The sequence below is a fragment of the Poromitra crassiceps genome, assembly GCF_964638095.1.
Source record: "Poromitra crassiceps genome assembly, chromosome: 6".
Taxonomy (NCBI): domain Eukaryota; kingdom Metazoa; phylum Chordata; class Actinopteri; order Beryciformes; family Melamphaidae; genus Poromitra; species Poromitra crassiceps.
In genome coordinates this window covers 13,894,503-13,916,365 of record NC_139627.1, presented here as the reverse complement: position 1 = coordinate 13,916,365, position 21,863 = coordinate 13,894,503, and the positions used below count along the sequence as shown (strand labels likewise).

Genomic DNA, 21,863 nt, shown 5'->3' with positions numbered 1-21,863 from the left:
GTCATAAAATCATTCAACATGGAAATTCTTTTCATCGCTAGATAACAGACTTCAATATCTTCAAAAAAGCCATTTCTCTTATAGTGCAAGTTAAACAGCACAGCCAAAATGCACAGAATTGTAATCATTTCTATGTATTTTTTTTTGTTTTTTTTTAAATGTAAAATGCTACACAATTATACTTGTTTATTTTTTACTGTATGAAATATTGTATGATGATAAAAATATTGATTGCATTCAAGTGGGTTTGTATGTGTGTGTGTGTGTGTGTGTGTGTGTGTACATAATTCTCACCGTCAGATAAACGGCTGAGTACACACTCAGCGAGGCGTCCTTGGATGGGAAGGAGCGTCGGGCGGTCTCCACGGCGGCGGGGTTCCCGGTGCAGACGTTACCGTTGACGATGAACTGGTGGTTGAAGCGACACTCGCTGCCGGTGTAGTTTGGCTTGCAGATGGACAGGAAATACGGCGAGAGGCCTCCGGTCACCACCTGACCCGCGTTCACAAAGATGTCTGTCGCAAACAGACCAAATGCAAACACACCTGCGACACACACGCACGCACGCACACGCACACACACACACACACACACACACACACACACAGAAAGACAGACAGACAGACAGACAGACACACACACACACACACACACACAGACACACACACAGACACACACACACACACACACACACACACAAACACACACACACACACAGCACTATGAGAAATTAACATACATCATAATTGAAAATGCTCATCCACTCACATAGCCTACATACAAACATACACAGCAAATAAACACAATCACGGCAAATAAACACACATACAGTACACACACACACGGACACACACACACACGGAAACACACACACACACACACACACACGCACCATCGACCGTCTAAAAATATGGACAGAGTCAGTGTGACGTCACCCATTGGGTTTTGGACTCCTGTTTTGAAGCCTCGTGTGGCCGCCGCCATCTTGGAGTTCTTGCACAGATCGCGCGAGATGAGGGGTTTCCCAGAGCCGCAGCTCTGCCTGCTATAGAGACACTGCATGAAATAGGCCACGCCCATCACCGGGGAAAAGCTCCGTTAATTTCCACACACCAGCGTCATTTTCCTTGAATTAAACATAGCTAAAAGCTGTTGTGTGGTGGGCTGCGCAGACGACAAATGTAAAAAATCGCCAGTTAAAGTTTTCTTTTACTCCCGAGCAAAACAAGGAAGCCATTGAGAATTGGCGAGAAGAAAAATGTGGATCTAGCTGTCAAGGAAGTAAGTTGGAGTGTTCATCTTCCGTATATACGATCTTTTTGTGCAACACGCAACCATGCACGCGACATAGGGAGAACGTCAGGATTGGAGGGGGGGGTTTCTGTTTTCCCCCGTCTTGGACGTGGCTTCTGAATGATGACGCGTTACGCAGTGTCTCTATTGGTCTGTGATAGGCAAGCTGCACGATCACTGGACAGGCGACCTGTCAGTCACGTCCAAAACATCGTCTTTTCTATCGTCTGTTTTATTCTAAAGAGGTGAGTTATATAAAATGTCACCCCCGTACAGTTGTCATTAAAGGTGAAATTAGCTATAGAGAACAAAACCGTGTTTTCAACCAGGCTGTAAACATGACGGGTGGAACGAACAACTCCCTTTTGGAGCCAGCCCCAAGTGGCCATTTGAGGAACTACAGCTTTCAGTATCACTTCCATGGCTTCCTCTGCCCAAGCCCGCACACACACACACACACACACACACCAGGGGCGTAGGCAGAATTTCAATTATGGGTGGGCCTGGATAAAATTGGGTGGGCCTGGATAAAATTGGTGGGGCAATTGCATGACGAAATTTTGCGCGCAAAGCGTGCAAAATTCCTAGATGTCATGAAGTCGTCATGCATTAGACTCTGGAGATGATGTGCCCTGCGTTTTTAAGCTACAAAACCATTAGCTAGCAAGGCAGCAGCAAGTTTGCCTCTAGAAAACAAACAATAAAAAAAAAAAAAAAAAAAAAAAAAAATTGGGTGGGCCAGGGCAAGAAGTGGGTGGGCCTGTGCCTACCCAGGCACTGCAGCTCACATTCGCAGCTTGGCTGCTGTGTGGCCTTGGCTGCCCTATTGGCGGGCGCACAATGTCTCTCCCTCTCTCTCTCTCTCTCCCTCTTCTCTCTCTCCCTCCCCCTCAGTCTCTCTCGTGAGCCTCAGACTGATGACATCATCACTGATGACATCACTGATGTCCCTGATGACACCATCACTGATGTCATCTGTGTGCGTGTCTGTCTCTTGTGTGAGTGTTTGTGTGTGCGCCTGTCTGTCTGATGTGTGTACAGTATGTGTGTGTGAGTGTGCGCATGCACATGTGTGTGTGTGTGTGTGTGTGTGTGTGAGAGAGAGAGTGAATGTATGGCATCACTGATGATGTCATCAGTTATATATTAATTAATATTAATAATATAAATATATAAATAGATATGGATATGCATCCACTGTTTCCCTACATTCTCCCACACAGTCTCCTCAGTTAGCAACAAGTGTTCTGTGTGGCATCTTCTTCTTCCATTGTGACAGCATCAGTGATGTAATAAATAGTGACATCATCAGTGATGTCATAACTCTTTCTCTCGTGACATCAACAGTGAAAAAAGTGACATCATCAGTGATGTCATAAATCCTCCTCTGCTGGTGGTACCAGGCTCTCGCCAGTTGAATTTCACCATCTGCACGTTTACAGGACAGATTATCTGGAAACTGACCATTTAACTGTGGCACACTCAGACTCACATTTTGACCATGAGCTCAGTCACTGTACTTACGCAGGAAAGCTTCAATGAGCACCGCAGTGGGCTCTTGCCAGAGCAACAAAATGCTGATGCTGCTGTGGCAGGATCCAGTGGTGCGAGCAGCGATGAAGAAGCTATCTACAAGGTTGACTTCCCCCCTCTGCCTGAGAAGCCAGCCTCACCTGAGGGGACCCAGGAAACCACCAATGCCTGGACATCTAAGGTCCATCCTTTGAAGTCTTCTATAATCACCCAGGTTTTCCATGTGGCACTGGAAGAGCGCAAGTACAAGGACATCGACCAGTTTGGGAGAGAAGATCAAGCGAAGGTTTGTGCAGACATTATGCGTAAGACCAGCACCAAACTGGAGCTCTCCATGGCTAGAGATCAGGGCCTCGCCATCATAGTGTCTGGGAAGCTGGATGACGTGAGGAAGGCCCACAAGGAGATTATCTTCCGACTGCTCACTCGGGGTTCAGCTACTGTTGGCATCCCCAAGGAGCACCACCGTTTTGTCATTGGTAAAAATGGGGAGAAGTGTCGGGAGTTAGAGCTAAAGACTGCCACCAAAATCCAGATCCCACGACCTGACGACCCCAGCAACCAGATTAAGATCTCTGGCCCCAAGATGGGCTTGGAGAAGGCAAAGCATGAGATCCTGTTGATCTCTGCTGAGCAGGACAAGCATGCTGTGGAGAGGGTCAACATCGACAAGGTGTACCACCCATTCCTCACCGGGGCCTACAATAAGCTTGTAGAAGAGATGATGCAGCAAACTGGTGCCTTCATCAACGTCCCCCCTCCCAGCGTCAACAAGACGGAGATTGTCATCACTGGGGAAAAGGAGCAGGTGGCCCTTGCTGTGGCTATGATCAAGAAGGTTTGTGAAGAGAAGAAGAAGAATACCTTTACCATTACAGTGGAAGTTAAGAAGTCTCAGCATAAGTATGTGATCGGCCCCAAGGGAAACACCCTGCAGGAGATCTTGGAGAGAACTGGTGTCGCGGTTGAGATACCACCATCTGACAGCAGCTCAGAAACTGTCATCCTTTGTGGGGAGCGAGACCGGCTGGGTCAGGCCATAGCTGAAGTTTACACCAAGGCCAACAGCTATACTGTTTCCTTTGTCTCAGCTCCTTCCTGGCTTCATCGTTACATTATTGGCAAAAGGGGGCAGAACTTGGCCAAGATTACCCAACAAATGCCCAAGGTGCACATTGAGTTTACTGAGGGAGAGGATAAGATCACCCTGGAGGGTCCCACCAAAGACTTGCAGTTTGTGCAGGTCCAGATTGAAGCCATTGTTACACATCTGGTGAAAAGTATGGATTATGCAAAGATTAATGTGGACCCCAAATTCCACAGACACCTAATTGGAAAACGTGGTGTTAACATCAAGCGCATCGAAGAGCTGCACAAGGTGACGGTCCTCATCCCCCCTGCCAATGAGAAAAGCAGCCTCATCCGCATTGAGGGTGATTCCCAGGGTGTGCAGGAAGCCAAGAAGGAGCTGCTTGAGCTGGCGTCACGCATGGAAAACGGGCATACAAAGGACCTGATCATTGAAGAGCATTTTCACAGAGCCACTATTGAGCAAAAAGAGGAGAAGATCAAAGAAGTGTGCGACAAATTGCCAGAGGTCATCCTCAATTTCCCAGCCCAGGCACAGAAAAGTGACATCGTTCAGCTTCGGGGCCCGTGCCCTGAGGTGGAGAAATGCTCCAAGTTCATGCAGAAGACTGTGCCTGAAATGGTGGGGAAAGCCAAGCAGCAACTGCTTGCCTTGGTAGATGAGAAGCAAACAAAGAGTCACACTACCGAGCTGCGTGCGAAGCCAGAGTACCACAAGTTCCTCATTGGGAAAGCTGGTGGAAACATCCGTAAGGTTTGTGACAGCACCGGTGCCAGGATCATTTTCCCCACTCCAGAGGACAAAGACCAGGAGCTGATCACTGTGATTGGCACAGAAGAGGCGGTGAGTGAGGCACAGAAGGAGCTGAGGGAACTCATCAAGAGTTTGGATAATGTTGTGGAGGATCTAATGATGGTTGATCCCATGCACCATCACTACTTTGTGGCTCGCCGTGGCCAAGTCCTTAGGGACCTTGCTGATGAGTATGGTGGTGTGATGGTGACTTTCCCTCACACTGGTTCTCAGAGCAAGAAGGTCACCCTCAAAGGAGCCAAAGAATGTGTGGAGGCAGCCAAAAAGCGCATGCAGGAGATCATCGAGGACTTGGATGCTCAAGTGACCATTGAGTGTGTCATTACTCAGAAGTTCCACCGTTCCATCATAGGTCCTAAGGGCTCAAGGATCCAGCAGATCACCAGAGATCACAATGTACAAATTAAGTTCCCAGACCGTGAGGACCTTCAAGCTACTCCTGCTGAGAGAGAGGCCAATGGAGAAGTGAAAGAGCCCTTTGATCCAGCTGCACCTAAGAAGTGTGATGTGATTATGTTTTCTGGCCGCAAAGAATGGTGTGAGGCTGCCATGGAAGCATTGAAGGCTTTGGTTCCTGTCACTATTGAGGTAGAAGTGCCTTTTGAGCTTCACCGTTACATCATTGGACAGAAAGGAAGTGGAATTCGCAAGATGAGGGATGACTTTGAGGTAAATATTCAAGTGCCTGCTATTGAGCTGCAGTCAGATATAATCTCCATCACTGGCTTGGCCAATCACCTAGGCCACGCCAAAGAGGGCCTCTTGGAGCGTGTCAAAGAGCTGCAGGCTGAGCAGGAGGATCGGGCACTCAGGAGCTTCAAGTTGACCATCACTGTGGACCCCAAGTATCACCCCAAGATTATCGGTCGCAAAGGTGCCATTATTACCACCATCTGCACTGAACATGATGTTAACATCCATGTCCCAGAGAAGAACGATAAAAACCAGGATCAGATTACCATTACAGGGTATGAGCACAAAGCCACTGCTGCACGAGATGCCATCCAGGCTATTGTTGATGAGCAGGAGAAGATGATCTCTCAGAACATCACACTGGACAGCAGGGTCTATGCCCGCATTATCGGTGCAGGTGGCATGGGCATCCACAAGATCATGAATGAGTTTAAGGTTGATCTCAGGTTTCCCCAGAGTGGAGCTGCAAACCAAAACCTTGTGACAGTCACAGGTCATCAAACTGAGCATGTGAATGAAGCCATTGAGCATCTCCTTTCCCTGGAAGAGGAATATATGGCAGATGTCATTAAGAGTGAGGCAAAGTCTGCTTACATGAGGCCCTCTGGGAGCAGTGCTTCTGCCATGGATGAACCCGGCGGCTCATCCAAGGGCTTTGTGGTGAGGGAGGCTCCGTGGACCACTGGCAGTGAGAAGGCTCCCGATATGAGCAGCTCTGAAGATTTCCCTAGCTTTGGCGGCACTGTGGCATCCAAGGCCTCCCTGTAGACCCAAGCGCTTCTGAGCTGTGCTGCTCTAGCCTGGATAAACCAGCCCGTCACGTAAACTCACACTTCATTTGGTTCTCTGTGACGGTCTGGCCCCGACGCCATGGGGGGATTTTGACCAGGCTAGTGCTGCTCCAGATGGGCCCAAACTCAAACGGACACAATCTTCCCTTCCATCATGCCCTCTTGACCTGGACTGACCGCTGAGTTCTGAGATTGTCATGCTTCCATGTCTATTATCCTGGTCTGCCTTTGCAGATTCATCATGAAGTCTAAAGTGCTTTTGAAAACTGTAACTAATTGTGAGCTTTGTATTTGCATTCAATAATACTGTCTTCTGAAGAAAATAAGATAAAAATTAAGGTATTGTGAATACTAATTTGTGTCTGATGGTTTCCCCCCACAAAAAAAGGTTAAATTATCTTGTTAAAATCTGCAAAATTACTTTCCCCTGCCTCATTAAAAATTCCAAAGCAACCAATCAGGGTTATCTTTAGAACATAACTAGCCAATCACAGAATACAAACAACGGCTTTAACTGCTGAATACTGGACAGGGGTTGGCTCTAGCCTGGGTGAACCCAGCCTTCAACGTGACGTCACAGACTATGCCTGTAACATAGGTTTGTTATTGTTTCCCCTTTAATATGCACTTCATGTTCTACTGATTCTTAATGTGCTGGTGACATTATTTGTTACAGAGCTTTCGACCAGAGTGGCGCTGTTGAGCGCTGTGACGGCTGGGAGCTCTAAAAAATAGTATCACCAGCACAGAATTTGGATAAAAAGAGGCATTTATGAGCAGCATCGAGCTTTCAAATCCCTTTGTTGAGAACATCGACATAAATAAATATGGACAGAGGGCTATCTCCGCCCAGCAGGGTTGAGTGAAGCCGAAATCCTGCCAGATCAGTGAACCAGATTCTGCACAGTAGCTCCGTTGAGTTAGAACCTCTGTGAGGTCCCCGCCCCTCTGAACTTTCTTATGTAGAGCAGAGTAGAGTAGGACAGAGCAGAGTAGATTTGAGTAGGGCAGAGTAGATTAGAGTAGAGTAGAGTAGATTAGAGTAGATTAGAGTAGAGTAGAGCAGAGTAGAGTAGATTAGAGTAGAGTAGAGTAGATTAGAGTAGATTAGAGTAGAGCAGAGTATAGTAGATTAGAGTAGAGCAGAGTAGAGTAGAGTAGATTAGAGTAGAGTAGATTAGAGTAGAGTAGAGCAGAGTAGAGCAGCGTAGAGCAGAGTAGAGTAGATTAGAGTAAAGCAGAGTAGAGCAGAGTAGAGTAGATTAGAGTAGAGCAGAGTAGATTAGAGTAGAGCAGAGTAGAGTAGATTAGAGTAGAGCAGAGTAGAGTAGAGTAGAGTAGATTAGAGTAGAGTAGAGTAGAGTAGATTAGAGTAGAGCAGAGTAGACCAGAGTAGAGTAGATTAGAGCAGAGTAGAGTAGAGTAGAGTAGATTAGAGTAGAGCAGAGTAGAGTAGATTAGAGTAGAGCAGAGTAGATTAGAGTAGAGCAGAGTAGAGTAGATTAGAGTAGAGCAGAGTAGAGTAGAGTAGAGTAGATTAGAGTAGAGTAGAGTAGAGTAGATTAGAGTAGAGCAGAGTAGACCAGAGTAGAGTAGATTAGAGTAGAGCAGAGTAGAGTAGAGTAGAGTAGATTAGAGTAGAGCAGAGTAGACCAGAGTAGAGTAGATTAGAGTAGAGCAGAGTAGAGTAGAGTAGATTAGAGTAGAGCAGAGTAGAGCAGAGTAGAGTAGATTAGAGTAGTGCAGAGTAGAGTAGATTAGAGTAGAGTAGATTAGAGTAAAGCAGCGTAGAGCAGAGTAGAGTAGATTAGAGTAGAGCAGAGTAGAGTAGATTAGAGTAGAGCAGCGTAGAGCAGAGTAGAGTAGATTAGAGTAGAGCAGAGTAGAGTAGAGTAGATTAGAGTAAAGCAGCGTAGAGTAGATTAGAGTAGAGCAGAGTAGAGTAGATTAGAGTAGAGCAGCGTAGAGCAGAGTAGAGTAGATTAGAGTAGAGCAGAGTAGAGCAGAGTAGAGTAGATTAGAGTAGAGCAGAGTAGAGTAGATTAGAGTAGAGCAGCGTAGAGCAGAGTAGAGTAGATTAGAGTAGAGCAGAGTAGAGCAGAGTAGAGTAGTGCAGAGTAGAGTAGAGTAGAGTAGAGTAGAGCAGAGTAGAGCAGAGTAGAGTAGAGCAGAGTAGATTAGAGTAGTGCAGAGTAGAGTAGATTAGAGTAGAGCAGAGTAGAGCAGAGTAGAGTAGATTAGAGTAGAGCAGAGTAGAGTAGATTAGAGTAGAGTAGATTAGAGTAAAGCAGCGTAGAGCAGAGTAGAGTAGATTAGAGTAGAGTAGATTAGAGTAAAGCAGCGTAGAGCAGAGTAGATTAGAGTAGAGCAGAGTAGAGTAGATTAGAGTAGAGCAGAGTAGATTAGAGTAGAGCAGAGTAGAGTAGGACAGAGTTGAATAGATTAGAACTCAGCAGGGTGGAGCAATGTGGGGTAGAATTTAGAATTTAGAGTCGAGACAAAAGGAGGAACGTAGAGCAGAGGAGAGTAGAGAAGACTATAGAGAAGAGTAGAATAAAGCACAGCAGAGTATGGCTGCACGATTATGGTCAAAATGATAATAAAAACATTTAAAAAATTATCAATATTGAGATCACGATTTTGTAACACGATGACTCCTTGACTTTTGGAAGATCATGCATTTATTGAACTGAAAACAACAACAACACTGGATTTCAACACTGGAAAGAAGGTCTCAAAAGAAATGGACAAACACGCCGGCTCTCTGCTGTCGACCGGAAGGGGCGTGCTGTCGGAGCCTGCCCCCCCCCCCCCCCCCATCCCCAATGACGACTCCATACATCGTTTTTACGACTTGTACAGTAGTAATGTTAAATCGACCTCTAGTGGTCGTGTAAATAACGACAGTCTGCTCTTGAAATGGCATGGTGGAAAGTGAAGGCATTGGGGATGGGGGTGGCGGAGGGCCTAAACACTTGTCCCGAAGTCTACATTTCAACCATAAGTTGCCTAAACACAACCGTAGTGACATTTTGAAATTAACGCCCTTTCAAAATAAAAGTTATTTCAAATTAACACGTCACTACGTGTTCAAATTTCTAGGGTCTGGGGCTGGGTTGTGTGTGTGTGTGTGTGTGGGGGGGGGGGGGGGGGGTTGTGGTCTGGCTCAGGCTGCTCTCTTATGGCTGTGAATTATTACTGCTGATGATCTGGCCTGCTTAGCCATGAAATTACTCGCCTTTGTATTCCAAAGCAGAGTGTGTGTGTGTGTGTGTGTGTGTGTGTGTGTGTGTGTGTGTGTGTGTGTGTGTGAGTGTGTGTGTGAGTGTGTGTGTGGGGGGGGGGGGGGGGGCAGGACTGTGTGAAGGGCAATGTGGGAAAGAGAGGGGGGATGACTGTAGGGTGAGAAGATGACTGTAGGGTGAGAAGGGAGGAGACGATGCAGAGACAAAAGAAATGCCAGAAACGACATGCCTCCATGATCCTGCACATTTAGAAGATGGTTCAGGAAGAAGACGGGAATATAAATCATATGGATTACCTTGTGTGTTTGGGATGAGTGTGTTATGAATTGTATTAAGTAGTATTATTCATAAACTACAAGAAGTCAACTGGCTCCCTGTAGAAGTATTATTCATAAACTACAGGAAGTCAACTGGCTCCCTGTAGAAGTATTATTCATAAACTACAGGAAGTCAACCCTCTCCTTGTAGAAGTATTATTCATAAACTACAAGAAGTCAACTGGCTCCCTGTAGAAGTATTATTCATAAACTACAGGAAGTCAACTGGATCCCTGTAGAAGTATTATTCATAAACTACAGGAAGTCAACTGGCTCCCTGTAGAAATATTATTCATAAACTACAAGAAGTCAACTGGCTCCCTGTAGAAGTATTATTCATAAACTACAGGAAGTCAACTGGCTCCCTGTAGAAGTATTATTCATAAACTACAGGAAGTCAACTGGCTCCCTGTAGAAGTATTATTCATAAACTACAGGAAGTCAACTGGCTCCCTGTAGAAGTATTATTCATAAACTACAGGAAGTCAACTGGGGGAGGCTTCCCTGAACTGAACTGGGTGCGCTTGTTTAATGCCGCCGGCGCGTCCCCCGCGCGTCACGGTAAGTGGACTTGGCCTTTTTTATTATTAAAACGGCACAATTTTAATTCGAACAGATAAGTAATTACGATGATCCGATGTAGAAGGCTCAGAGGTCGATGGGGGGTCGGCCCATGACGAAGGTCGATGCCATCGTCCAGGGACGGTTCAATAATGTGTACTAAGTCTGCCACTGTTTGTGTATTCCTTGATGATTTTAGAATGCATGTATGAGGTACAATGTCTATTAATCAATTGTGAAATAAAATACATAAAATAAATCAGAGCCATACCGTCCTGTTATGAGCTGCCAGGCTCAGGCTCAAACTCAAACATCCAGCAAGGAAGTATCACCATTCTGCTCAAAGAGCAGGTTTGTGAAAAGGTAGCTCAAAAATAACAGTATGTTATTGTTATTGTTATCATTATTGTTGTTTTTATTACAATGGAGATTGGACTACATTCGATAACAGCACTTAGACACTTTAAACATCAACATTAAATCGTTATATTGCCTTGTATGTATCCTTTCTGCAGTATTTTTACATGTATTATTTTTACAACGTTCCCTGCCATCTTTGTTTCCGCTTCTGCTGTGCATCGCTGCTGTCACACGCGTATCTCCCCCAGGGGATGGATAAAGTGCATCTTAATCTTATTTCGGCTCTAATCTCATTGGGGAGAGTGACGCAGGTGAGTGATTTCACTAAAACACCTGTAATTGTGTGATTTAGACACAACTCTGGCACTTTCATCTGCAGAAATCCTCTGATGGCACGGCAATGTGAGGAGGGAATAGGAAGAGGAGGCTGTAGCAGGGCGAGGAACACAGAGGTGTGGTGGGGGACTTTGAGTGGTCCAAATCAACCACCTACTGCTCAGCACTGGTAAAGCAAAGCTGTGGACTTTAGGAGATCTTAACACGAAGGCGAAATTTGTGTGTCGAGATTATATTTAATGTAAAGTCAACGCAAACGCGGGCAAATTGATAATAATACCTTTTATTTGGCGGCTCCTTTCAAGACCCCCGTGGTTGACTTACAATGCAGATCAAAACAGTTGTGTAGATAAAAACATAGACGGACAAGAAAATAAAAACAGCAAACTCCGGCATGGATAAAACACGATGCAAAGACGAGCAAACCGGTATGGGAGGGCGTCAGTGATTTCAATGAGTAGGCCAGTTTGAACAGGTAGGTTTTGAGGTGGGATTTGAATGTGGTTATGGTGTCAGACTGTCAAATGTATGGGGTAGGGTGCAGATGAAGGCCCTAGCACCCATGGTGGAGTAGACGCCGTTTTGTCCCAGGTGGCGCGAATGAAGCAAAATTAACGTGAAAATGAAACATGAAATTCACCTCATTCACTCGAGTTGACATTTTTTTAATTTTGCAAATTATTTGTGCGGTCAAACTCGAGCCAGTGAATCTTTTTTTGGCCTTGGTGTGAACGCACCTTAGGACCACTCCACCCCATCACTATTGAGGGAGGGGCTGATGCTGGAGCTCCAAAAAGACTCCAAATTCCAGCCAACCCCATGCAAGTCAATGGGAACAACACGAGAACTTTGTGAGGCAGCAGGACTCGCGCAAGATCATGAGATCACAATCACATGACAAATCCATCTGGTCACGCTGCAATCTATTGGTTTGAATCTGAACCACCAGTGGTTCAGACCAATCAGCGTCCTATGAGGCAGCTAGGGGCGGGCTTTAGGTGTGACGCCAGCGAGAAGTGCCTTCAAGCGAGCCTGTGACAGATGTGATAGACAGATGGTTGATCCAATCACCTAGCAGGTATTTTTTGAAAGTGCCCGGCTGCCCGCCCTTTGAAACAGTGTCCTGAGTGACTCGTTTCCAGATGGCTATGTTAAAACAAACCTCCTGGCAGTGTCAGGTTACCACACCACCACTTTTCACACAAAATAAAAAGTCTATTATATTTGTTTGACGGGGCGATAAGTGAATTTCACTTCTTTTAATGTGTGTCCATATGGCGATTTTCTAAATCATTGTGTCATTAACGGGATACAATAGTTATAAAATAGGGTTGGCTTCCAAGTGATGGACAGGTCATCGATTACGAACCAATAGGAGGTGGAGGAGGAGCTGCGGCAAGCCCTCGGCTTCGCTCTGGCTGCTCCGACTCTTAAACCCCAACCTTTGCCGTGTGTGCACGTGCGAGTGTGCACGTGCGCGCGTGCACGTGCGTGTGTGCACGTGCGTGTGTGCACGTGCGAGCGTGCACGTGCGAGCACGTGCGTGCGTCTTGTGGGCATCATTAATCAGTTGTGAGTACTTTGAGTGGTAATGGTCTCACCTATGAAGCGTATGATGCGTCGGATGAGAGGGTTGAGATAACAGCAGTCTCCAGTGACGATGGTTTTCTCCTGCGCCAGGAGACTTTCCCTCGTCGACTTCATTACATACATGGACACCTCTCCCACGAAAATCTACACACACACACACACACACACACACACACACACACACACACGCACGCAAAACACAAAGCGAGTACAAGAGAGACAGAGATGGACGTTAAGAATTTATGAAGATACAGAGGCCAAGGTTGTTATAGTTAGTTTTGTATTTTTCGTTTTTGTTTTCCTTTCTTTCTTTTTCAATTTCAGTTTAGTTTTAATTCATTTTTAAAGCAGGTTTGTTAATTTAGTTTAGTATTTTATTTTGAAAATGCTTAGTTTTAGGTTCATGTTTTTATTAGTTTCACTGCTGGTTTTAGACATTTCTTGTACTGTAAGGGGCGAGATCCAAAAAGGTCAGAAATGTTGTTACTACAGTCCACATACCATTTTAAAAGACAGAAGAACAACCATCCACAAAAGACAACTATAGAAGATGTGTGTCAGTGTGTTTGTGTCATTAACCAGAAAACTGTCATACAGCCAAAATGCTATGAAATAAACGGACAAAGACGAAAGCTAAAGACATTTTCTCTAACATTTTAGTTGATTTTAGTTCGTTTTGTAAACACACTACAGTTGGCTTGACCAGCCAAAGTCCTGCACGGGTCCAATTTTGCAAACCCGTGCCCGCCCAGACCCGTCAACATAAGACCCGTGCCCGCCCCGTTACCCGTGATTAGTGTCCTCTAGAGAGAGAGTGGCATCAGCGGAGGACCAAAATGCGTGACTCATTAGCCAATGAACAGCCAGGAAGGGGTATCGCGCTACTTTTGAATGCTAAAATAAAGCTGATAATGTACAATTTGATTCAAGAAAAAAAAAAACTTTCAAAGTACAACACAAACTGTCCATTTTGCTGCAACTCGACAGTGCTGCTTAATCCAGGACCTTACTTCCTGGAACTCTTTGAAAAACTGGTCCATTGGAGTCAAGGGCGAATACCTGGTTTGTGGTTTCACAAGTGGGGGGGACACAATAAAATGTGGAGTGCCGACCCTCTAGGGGGGTCCGGGGGCATGCCCCCCCGGAAGTTTTTTTTTTTTACATTTTAAAGTAAAATGCATCAATTTGGTGCACTCTGAGGGGAAGATTAAGAGGCTAGCTAGATCTATGAAGAACTACACACATCACTAAATACATGCCTTTTAGACACCACCTCCTCCAACTCATCAGAGCTCTGATATGAAAGCAGGTGACATGAACAAGGCATAGAACAATACTGATGTGAAAGCCAGAGCCATATTGAAATCACGTTGTTTGTATTATTATTATCATTATCATTATTATTATTATTAGTGTGCTTTATTTTAAATTCAACCATGTTCACTGCTTACCATGTTCACTTCCTCTCATCACCTAACCCTTTATACAGCAGCAGGGACGTGCAGAGAATGTTAGAGGGGCAGGGGCTGGCAAAAAAGTTTTAACGTTTTTAGCCAGATTTAGAGGAATATCTAATTTTAAATTAACATTTGGATGATACTTGTCACAGAAAAATAACTCCACAAACTGAATAATATTAGTACAAAAGTTAAATTTGCTGTTACAATACTTAGGGCTGCACGATATGAGGAAAAGCTGTGATGTGCGATAACACTGTTCAATATTGCGATGACGATATGACCTGCGATAAATAAAAAAATGCTATAAACAAAAATATTAATGGGTAGGGGTGCTCCAATCCGGCTAAGCCACGATCCGATCCGATTCCGATTCCTGGGGTCACGATCAGATTCCAGAATCGATTCTCGATTCCAACGATTCTCGATTCCAGAATCTAGAATCGATTCTCAATTATGTAGTTTACTAGTTTTATATTGCAATAACACACAAAGGTAAATCTAAGACAAAAAATTACAAATGTATTAATGCTGAACTTCAAATTCAACTTCTGAAGTATTACAGTGAGGGCCTAAATTCATTTTGCAATATGAGTGTGTTAATTTAAGCATACGTATCAGTAAGTGGCACGGGATTCTCAAAGCCTGTGTTGAGGGTCATACGAACAAAAATGCACTCTTGAAGCTAAAAAAAATCCAAAACCAACAAGTTAATTATTTACATTTTTACTTCAATGTAGAACAGTCATTTCTTACACATGAGATTACTTTTAGCCTTTTAGTCATAACGATTATTGAAAGATATTCCATATTCCAGACTGAAATGTTATAACAGAAGTGGAGTATTGGCCAGAATGACATGAACATTTGGACACTTATTCAGCTGGTATCTTGCATGTTGCGTTCAGGTGCACTGTAAAAAAAATAAAAAAATTGCAATAACACGTGACTTTTGCGATGTGTTCATCACGCATTTTCATATCGCGATGACGATGAAAATACGATTAATCGTGCAGCCCTAACAATACTGTTGTGATATCATTAATTAGTCTTAAGAAAAGCCAAACTCTGTGAGTGCTGCCTTCAGGGACGGCTTGGAAAGGGGAACGTCCATACAGAGCGCCATTAGAAATGCATTCAGAGTCTGGAGAGGTCACTTTTTACAGACAAGGAAATCCGTGGCAATCTTTTGGAGTAGCCTATAGCTTATAATTAGCAACTCAATTAACATTCTCAGCCATAATATGATGGCTGGTCAAACAGTAGCATTACATTACATTACATTACTGGGTCAATAACCAGACGGTCAGAGTCGCTACAAGAGGGAAAAGCAACTGAATTAAAATCAGAATTAAGATCCGCTGCCGAGTCGGAATCAAATCTAAGAAAAAAGTCATTCAACTCATTAGCTCTCTCCAGATCATTTAAAGTGACAATGTGCTTACGGTTTGGATTCATATTTGTAATACTTTTCATGCACTCCCATAACGTCTTAGAATTCATGGTGGAGACACTCTCCTCCAGAGCAGCCCGGTGACGCCCTCTGGCCTTCCTCAGCATATTCCGACTAAAATGAATAACCCACTCATGTTCCCGTTTACATGCAGCTGTAGCTCGCCCTCTCTGACACGTGAGGGAGGGGCAATATATCGCAATATGTATTGTATCGCAATGTATCGTGATACAATCGTATCGCGACCCATGTATCGTGATACAATCGTATCGCGACCCATGTATCGTGATACGTATCGTATCGCGAGGTCCTTGCCAATACCCAGCCCTACTACTGATGATGCTACACTTATGCTGTGCTGCTAGTTCATCGCTCACGTTTGTCATGACTGACAGTCTGGCCGTCATTGGCAAACCAAGGGATTAAAATCGACTTCATACAAATCTCATCAGTCTGTCATCACATTTCCCTCGTCCTATTTCGCGTCTCATCCTCTAGTACCACGTTTGATTTGACTTGACATTTTACCAGCAATTAGTAAGTAGGTGTGGCTCGGAATATTTGTCTCAAAAAGGTTAGCTATCATTGATCCATCATCCTTCGATCGGTTCAACTATCCCCCGCAGTCTCCACACGGTTACAAATGTCATAATAACTGAGTGGAAACAGCTGACTTCAAAATGCATCATGTCTGAAAACTGAGCAACAACGTGACATTCACGCGACGTGAAACTGAAACGTTTTAAAGGGATAGTTCACTTTTTTTTCTTTTTTTAAGTCTAATGATGATGTTGATGGGTAGAGTTCTTTCTCAGCACAAGCCATGTTGTTCCTCACAGCTCTGGGAAGTTGGGCAAAAAAAACGAATGCAAGGTCAACGGGGTCACGCTCCTCTATGTATGTACAAGCTGACTGAGGCTCATTAAAACCTCCTCCACAGTACACACACACACACACACACACACACACACTTCACACAGAGTAGATTTCAGTGAGCTTCAGTCAGCTTGTACATATACAGGAGCGTGACCCCATCGACCTTGAATTTATTTTTGCCCAACTTTCCAGACCTGCAAAACTATGAGGAACAGCATGGATTGTGCTGAGAAAGAACTCTACCGATCCACATCATCATTCATAGCAAACAGGGCTAGACTATTAAAAATGTGAACTATCCCTTTAAACAAAGGGACTTAAAAAAAAAAAGAGAACAGAAGCACAAATCTTCGCACCAGGCTTGGAAAGAGAACAGGCGTATGATTTGATATTTTGATAATGACACACATTAGGCCTCTCCAGCAGGTCAGAAATTAACCATGGAAAAAGCCTCCATAAAAAAAAAAAAAAAGGTTAATATTATCGGGAGCACGTTGTGCCACCTCGCATTTTATTAGTGGCACAGGAGTACCATTTTTTTCCTTCTTCATTTGAACCCTGTTCACATTTTGCTTTAACACATTCAGTGCCACAGCGCTTCAGTAAAATTGTCTGGAGCCTGTGCCAGATTCACTTCCATTCAGTTGAAAACAGCTATAGAATTTTTTCTATTATGGCTATATTAACGGGGCTGGACTTTAATGAAACATTGAACACTCCTGCTTCTTCCAAAGAAGAAATTTTGTTTCTAGACAGTTCCATTATGAAATTACAGCCTCTCAAAAAAGTGCACTTTCAAGGGTTTTCTGTCGTTTTTTTTTACTTTCCAAGATATAGGCCCTTTTATGAATACCTTTTGCACTCTAATTTCGAGCACATTCACTGACTCTGGCTGGTGTTTTCTGATGTGGTGGCGTGTGGTGTGGTTTCTGTGAAGCCTGTGTGCCACACACCCCTCTCCCCCCCCCCCCCCCCCCCCTCCCCCCTCCCCCTCCCCCCTCTCCCCTCTCCACCTCTGAGCTGCGGGCTCCTCCCACACGCACAGAGTTTGTTTTCTCGTTTTTGCCCCGGACAGATCCCAGCGCCCATCAAGAAGGAAATGATGCGCGCTGGCAAACGCGACTGAACGAAAAGGCTTGGCCGTTCGGCTTCGGATGCTGGCTTTCTAGGAAATCGTGTGGAGATAGATAGAAGCATAAGAGCTCAGTTGTGAGCGCGGATGCAGCCGAGCCCACTGTCCGCTGTAGACAGAGCAATATATACGGCTCTGGCAGAAAGCATGCATCGGTTTCCACTTTCTCCGCTGTCTCCTGTACAAAGTAAAGGATCTGAGGTGGGTGGAGCAGCTCCTGTGACGATGTTTAAGGTGGCGCCGTGTGATCCCTTGAAGGGATTCATGCTCACTGGCTAGGTACGACCTTAAACAGCAGAATTATGGAATAATATGAATTATGATTTTAGGACGTCCACAGACGTCCTTGGCACTCCTCGTTACTTTTTTTTAGGACGTCCACAGACGTCCTTGGCACTGAATGTGTTAATACATTTACATTTTCAGAGAAACCTGCAACTTCAATGAAATTGCCCCAGAAGAAAAAAGGTCTAAAAATCAAATCAATAGGGCGAACGTATAAAGGCTGAAACATACTTCTGCGTCCGTCTCGACTTGGAGCCGTGCCGGCGGCAGCTGGTCCTCTAAACTCGAAAGTCAGCTTGACGAGGGGTCTCAGGGGAGTCCCCAGCAATATGACTACATTGTGTGATTTCACTAGGATTTCAATGACTAGAAGTTAGCCCAAGGAGAGAATGTAGTGCATATACTTGGTAATAGCTTATTAGCATATTATATTATACTCGCGAGTCACATTTTCGAGGAGCTGCACGCAGGCTGCGGCGTATTTTCTGCAACGTAGCGGTTCCGGTTCATATCCTCATAATATCTCATCCATAAATGAACGTGAATCCGTCTAGTCTCCTCCGGGCTGCCTCGGGCAGCCTCGGGTTTCCTCATCCAGGGTCCTGGAATCCAACTCTCGCCCCAAGTCCCGCTGAAGTCTCTTGAGTTTCCTTCCGACTCCTTTGTCTACCTGGCTATTGTCTACCAGGAATCACCGCCCACCGGGGCCATTTTCCCACGACTATCGACTTGTTTACAACAACGGATGAAGAGCTCATCGAAATTGAAGAGCGGACGAGGAGAGCGAGAGGAACAACAGGCCAGGGACGAACAAGCGCTGCACGGCCGAGAACAGAGGAGGGATCTGCCTCTGTTGGATTCACAGACCCCGGATGAGGAAACCGAGGCAGCCCGGAGGAGACTAGACGGATTCACGTTCATTTATGGGCAAGATATTATGAGGATATGAACCGCTAGGTTGCAGAAAATACGTTATTTACAGTGTGTACTACGTATGCCCCATTTTCGCCCGTTTTGGCCAGTTCGGACTCTACTCGGACCTGAATATCTTCTATGGCGATCAGAATGAAACCAAAGTTCTCTGGGTGAGTAAAACATCATATTTTAAGATGGAAATAACATCCGGGGTGTAAAAAAACGGAATTTTCCTTCAAGTGAAGTTTCTGTTTTATCCTTGTTTAACTGGGTGGGCCCTGATCAGCCGCCAATTCAAGGTGGCTGCATCTGTAAATGACTGCCTCTCTGCTAATTGGCCACCATCCCAGCCATGTCATCATTCATTCTGATTGGCCGCTTCTCTGGTTTATGACGCATGTGGAGAGAGCCAGCGATCTGTGTCAGGGACAAGTTCACTTCACTGACACAGCAGCACTCTCAAAGGGCACTATATTAAAACGTCTGGGATGCAGACCGGGCAACACAGAAAGCACAGATGCAAATGAGAAAATGAGAGAGAGAGAGAGAGAGAGAGACGAGAGAGAGAGAGAGAGAGAGAGAGAGAGAGAGGGAGAGAGAGAGAGAGGGAGAGAGAGAGAGGGACAGAGAGAGAGTGAGGGGCAAAGAGAGAGAGAGAGGGAGAGAGAGAGGGACAGAGAGAGAGAGAGAGAGAGAGAGGGACAGAGAGAGAGAGAGAGAGAGAAAGGGAGAGAGAGAGGGACAGAGAGAGAGAGAGAGAGAGAAAGGGAGAGAGAGAGGGACAGAGAGAGAGAGAGAGAGAGAGAGAAAGGGAGAGAGAGAGGGACAGAGAGAGAGAGAGAGAGAGAAAGGGAGAGAGAGAGAGAAAGGGAGAGAGAGAGGGACAGAGAGAGAGAGAGAGAGAGAGAAAGGGAGAGAGAGAGAGAAAGGGAGAGAGAGAGGGACAGAGAGAGAGAGAGAGAGAGAGAGAAAGGGAGAGAGAGAGGGACAGAGAGAGAGAGAGAGAGAGAGAAAGGGAGAGAGAGAGAGAAAGGGAGAGAGAGAGGGACAGAGAGAGAGAGAGAGAGAGAGAGAGAGAAAGGGAGAGAGAGAGAGAAAGGGAGAGAGACAGAGAGAGAGAGAAAGGGAGAGAGAGAGGGACAGAGAGAGATGTAAATATGAGAAACAGCATACTGTAGCTTACAAACAGCTGACACAGCACTCTCCAGGGAGCGATGTGATCATCTCATTGCACATGGATGAGTTTTATGTCAAAAAAGTCCTGACAGAAGAAAAAAACATTGAAAAATTCACATCACTCTAAGACAAAAGAACAACCCAAAACAAGATATAAAAAAAACACCCTTTCATATTTTCTGATCAAAGAAAAATAAAGTATTAATTTATTGAGGACCAAGACTTGTGTACCGTGGTTTTACTGCCCAGTCAGTATACAGTAGCTGTCCTTTTTCCTTTTCTACAATTTACAATTTCCCATTTTGGCAAATGCTTTTATCCAAAGCAGTGAACTTTCAACACAAGCAAGGATCTACTACATGACTGTAGTCAGCAGAGAACTACTATAGTAAGTGTGATAAAGCTATGAGGTGGTCAAACAGGACATACTGTAGGTGCTACAAGGCAGCGCACAGAGGCAGGCACACAACACACCACAACATGCAGTGACCAACACACACACGCGCGCGCACACACAAGCATGCACTAGGGGTGGGAATCGTGGAGTAACTCACGATACGATATGGTCACGATACTTGGCCCTCGATAACTATATTATCACGATACAGCGATTCTGCGATAATCGATATATTGGAAGAAATTTCACCTACGATACATCACGATATCTGTGTAACTGAAGAGAAAAAAATACCCCTAAAAGGCAAGAAGCAGGTATTATGTATTTATTAGCAGAATTGACATGCACTCTCTCAGAGTTCACTCACTCACTCATACCATTTTCGATACCACGGAGGAAAAGTGACACATTAAGTCTTTTTATTATTATTATTAAAACAAGAAAACCTATATAACCTACCTACCTATATAATTTCTAAAAGTAGATATTAATGATCAAACATTTCCATTCATGCAGCCTACAGTATTTATGTTTTTGTTTAAACTAGAAACATAAATAAACGTCAACTTGAAACTATGATTCAACTACCCAACACAGCATAATATTTTAGCCTGTTTATTAAAAAAAAAAAAAAAAAAAATGAAATAAACATATCGATACTTGGTGCCAGTGTATCGATAACGTATCGCAAGTGGAAATATCGCGATACCGTGAGTATCGATATTTTGTCCCACCCCTAACTAACATGTGTCCTGAAGTGATCTGGTGCAGCACCTCACTAACATGTGTCCTGAAGTGATCTGGTGCAACATGCAGCACCTCACCAACATGTGTCCTGAAGTGATCTGGTGCAACATGCAGCACCTCACTAACATGTGTCCTGAAGTGATCTGGTGTAGCATGCAGCACCTCACTAACATGTGTCCTGACTCCTGAAGTGATCTGGTGCAGCACGCAACACCTCACCAACATGTGTCCTGAAGTGATCTGGTGCAGCATGCAGCACCTCACTAACATGTGTCCTGAAGTGATCTGGTGCAGCATGCAGCACCTCACCAACATGTGTCCTGAAGTGATCTGGTGCAACATGCAGCACCTCACTAACATGTGTCCTGAAGTGATCTGGTGCAGCATGCAGCACCTCACTAACATGTGTCCTGACTCCTGAAGTGATCTGGTGCAGCACGCAGCACCTCACCAACATGTGTCCTGAAGTGATCTGGTGCAGCATGCAGCACCTCACTAACATGTGTCCTGACTCCTGAAGTGATCTGGTGCAGCACGCAGCACCTCACCAACATGTGTCCTGAAGTGATCTGGTGCAGCATGCAGCACCTCACCAACATGTGTCCTGAAGTGATCTGGTGCAACATGCAGCACCTCACTAACATGTGTCCTGAAGTGATCTGGTGCAGCATGCAGCACCTCACTAACATGTGTCTTGAAGTGATCTGGTGCAGCATGCAGCACCTCACTAACATGTGTCCTGAAGTGATCTGGTGCAACATGCAGCACCTCACCAACATGTGTCCTGAAGTGATCTGGTGCAA

General features: G+C 44.9%; 1 protein-coding gene and 1 pseudogene across 2 annotated transcripts in view; one reads left to right on the top strand and one right to left on the bottom strand.

Annotated features, from left to right (window-relative positions):
• The window catches only part of plppr1 (phospholipid phosphatase related 1), a gene marked incomplete at both ends in the record, with an annotated part of 64,673 nt that overhangs the window by 22,996 nt on the left and 19,814 nt on the right, over positions 1-21,863 (bottom strand). Inside the window, 2 exons of the mRNA XM_083639469.1 lie at positions 295-545; positions 12,634-12,766. Coding sequence (XP_083495595.1) covers positions 295-545; positions 12,634-12,766 — 384 coding nt within the window. The remainder of the gene's footprint in view (positions 1-294; positions 546-12,633; positions 12,767-21,863) is intronic.
• On the top strand, positions 2,795-6,190 carry LOC310778709 (vigilin pseudogene; annotated as a pseudogene). Its single transcript has one exon. The product of its transcript is annotated as a vigilin pseudogene (transcript).